Raw genomic sequence first — 2,681 nt, 5'->3', positions numbered from 1 at the left:
TTTAGTCCAACCATCCTGTCCCGTTGTCTGTCGGTCTGTAATCAAATCTTTCAATTACTAGGTTGTTCGTGCTTCGAGCCGTTCGACGGCGTGGCGCCGCGCGACGAGGTGACACCGCGCGAATTGGTGGCGCCGCGCGACGAGGTGGTGTCAAGGTCAAGGAAAGTTAAGGTATAAAATGAGTAATTACTAGCTTTTATTTAGTATCACCTGTCCCGTTGTCTGTCGGTCTGTAATCAAATCTTTCAATTACTAGGTTGTTCGTGCTTCGAGCCGCTCGACGAGGTGGCGCTGCGCGCCAAGGTGGCGACGCTAGACGAGGTGACCCAGCGCGCCAAGGAGGCGTTGCGCGCCGAGTTGTTGTCGCGCGCCAAGGCGTTTTACAACCGCGTTACCAGAGAGCTGCAACTATCAGGTAAGTAACTAAAGTTTTTTTTATTTTGTCATTAGATCAATATGAACCAAGTAGATTTTAAGTATAATGCTTGTTAAAAGTTAAGGTATAAAATGAGAAATTACTAGCTTTTATTTAGTATCACCTGTCCCGTTGTCTGTCGGTCTGTAATCAAATCTTTCAATTACTAGGTTGTTCGTGCTTCGAGCCGTTCGACGGCATGGCGCCGCGCGACGAGGTGACACCGCGCGACGAGGTGACACCGCGCGACGACGTGACACCGCGCGACGACGTGACACCGCGCGACGAGGTGACACGGCGCGAGTAGGTGGCGCCGCGCGACGAGGTGGTGTCAAGGTCATGGAAAGTTAAGGTATAAGATGAGTAATTACTAGCTTTTATTTAGTATCACCTGTCCCGGTGTCTATTTAAAAGTTGCTGAACAAATGTTGGTCAGTTTGAGGAGTACAGCCAACAGTTTAATTTATTGCTCCTGTTACAGAAAACACACTGTATAAGTTACACTATCTATGGGTATAAGTTTAGGTATCTATTTACTTGGTATATGACTTGTGTCTGGACCCTATAATTATGTTATGAGTAATTTACATACAATTTTATTTTCAGTGCCGCGTTATCACCAATGAACCAACTTCTATGCACTTTAAGATTTTATGCCACTGGAAGCCAACTTTTGACGTGTGGAGATTTCATAGGGGTACACGAATCAACGGCATGTAGAACTATTCATAAAGTAACAGATGCCATAGCCCGTTTGTACCCAGAATAATATGACGTGTAAAATTGTATTGGTTTTATGAATAAATTATTGTATTGTATTGTATTGTAATACATAGTTATGACTAGCGCAGAAGAAGAGCTAAAACAAACCGCAATGAAATTTTATCAAATTGCTCGATTTCCACGTGCTATTGGAGCCGTAGACTGTACTCATGTACGGATGAAGTCTCCAGGTACCTATACTCTATTTAGCTAGTCCGTGATCTGTCATAATATTATAATACGATTGTTTACAATATTTAATATGATGGAGAGTAAAGACAATGTTGATATTCTCTTTATTATTTTAAGAGGAGAGAATGCAGAGATTTATAGAAACAGAAAGGGATACTTTTCAATCAATACCCAAGCTATCTGTTCTGCTGATCTACTATTTATTGATGTTGTTGCACGTCGGCATGGGTCTGCCCATGATTCGCTTATTTGGGACAGTAGTAATCAACGCAGACATTTTCTTCATAGGAAATATGGAAATTACTGTCTACTTGGTGATTCAGGATACGCACAAACTGTATTTATGATGACACCTCTAGGAAATGTGACCTCTCCTATGCAATCTTTGTACAATGAGTCACAGATCAGAACTAGGAATGTTATTGAACGCACCTTTGGTATTTGGAAGGGAAGATTTCCTATTGTTAGCAGAGGTATTCAAGTCAATTTAAGCACGATACCCGGTATAATCGTCGCTACATGCGTGTTGCATAATATTGCTCGTCTGCAAAATGACCTAGAACCACCTGCTGACCCAGATTATCCTCCTATATTGGACAATACAGCCGATGAGATTGCAGTGTTACCTAACAATCAGGTCCAAATACGGCAGGACATAATGCTCGTCAAGTGCTGATTGAGCAACACTTGGGAGATTAGGTTAATTAAGTTAAGGTTATGAGTATCATACACACGTCAAAGACAAATCTTGCAAACTTCGATCTCTTTTTGTGTACGGACGAGTGACAAGTGTCACAACACGCACACTAACACATTTTCGTTGATGTATTCTGAGAGATAAGAAGTCGGATTTGTCGCTCGACTGATCCGCAATTTGTACTGGGCGAGCAAAATCAATAAATCCAACAATTACATGAGACTAAAATATAATAATTGAGTTTAAATGTAATTAAACGTATGATATGTTTGACGACCGGTCTGGCCTAGTGGGTAGTGACCCTGCCTATCAAGCCGATGGTCCCGGGTTCGAATCCTGGTAAGGACACTTATTTGTATGATGATACAGATATTTGTTCCTGAGTCATGGTTGTTTTCTATGTATTTAAGTATTTATATATTATATACATCGTTGTCTGAGTACCCACAACACAAGCCTTCTTGAGCTTACCGTGGGGCTTAGTCAATTTGTGTAAAAATGTCCTATAATATTTATTTAAGAGATAAGAGATCTTTATTTACATACCATAGTACAGATGTTAAATACATGGACCCTGGAAAGGGTGTAGCAAAATTTTGGTGGTTAACAATTTAG

The 2,681-nt window shown here is 41.1% G+C and overlaps 1 protein-coding gene across 1 annotated transcript; it reads left to right on the top strand.

The window, feature by feature from the left end:
- The first annotated feature begins 1,088 nt into the window (after nt 1-1,088).
- Nucleotides 1,089-2,357, top strand: LOC134670519 (putative nuclease HARBI1). Its single transcript, XM_063528331.1, has one exon. It carries the CDS (start codon nt 1,440-1,442, stop codon nt 2,043-2,045), a length of 606 nt encoding a protein of 201 aa, XP_063384401.1. The 5' UTR covers nt 1,089-1,439; the 3' UTR covers nt 2,046-2,357.
- The last annotated feature ends 324 nt before the right edge of the window (nt 2,358-2,681 follow it).

Source organism: Cydia fagiglandana, chromosome 14 (genome assembly GCF_963556715.1).
Source record: "Cydia fagiglandana chromosome 14, ilCydFagi1.1, whole genome shotgun sequence".
Taxonomy (NCBI): Eukaryota; Metazoa; Arthropoda; class Insecta; order Lepidoptera; family Tortricidae; genus Cydia; species Cydia fagiglandana.
This window is presented reverse-complemented; position numbering and strand designations above follow the sequence as displayed.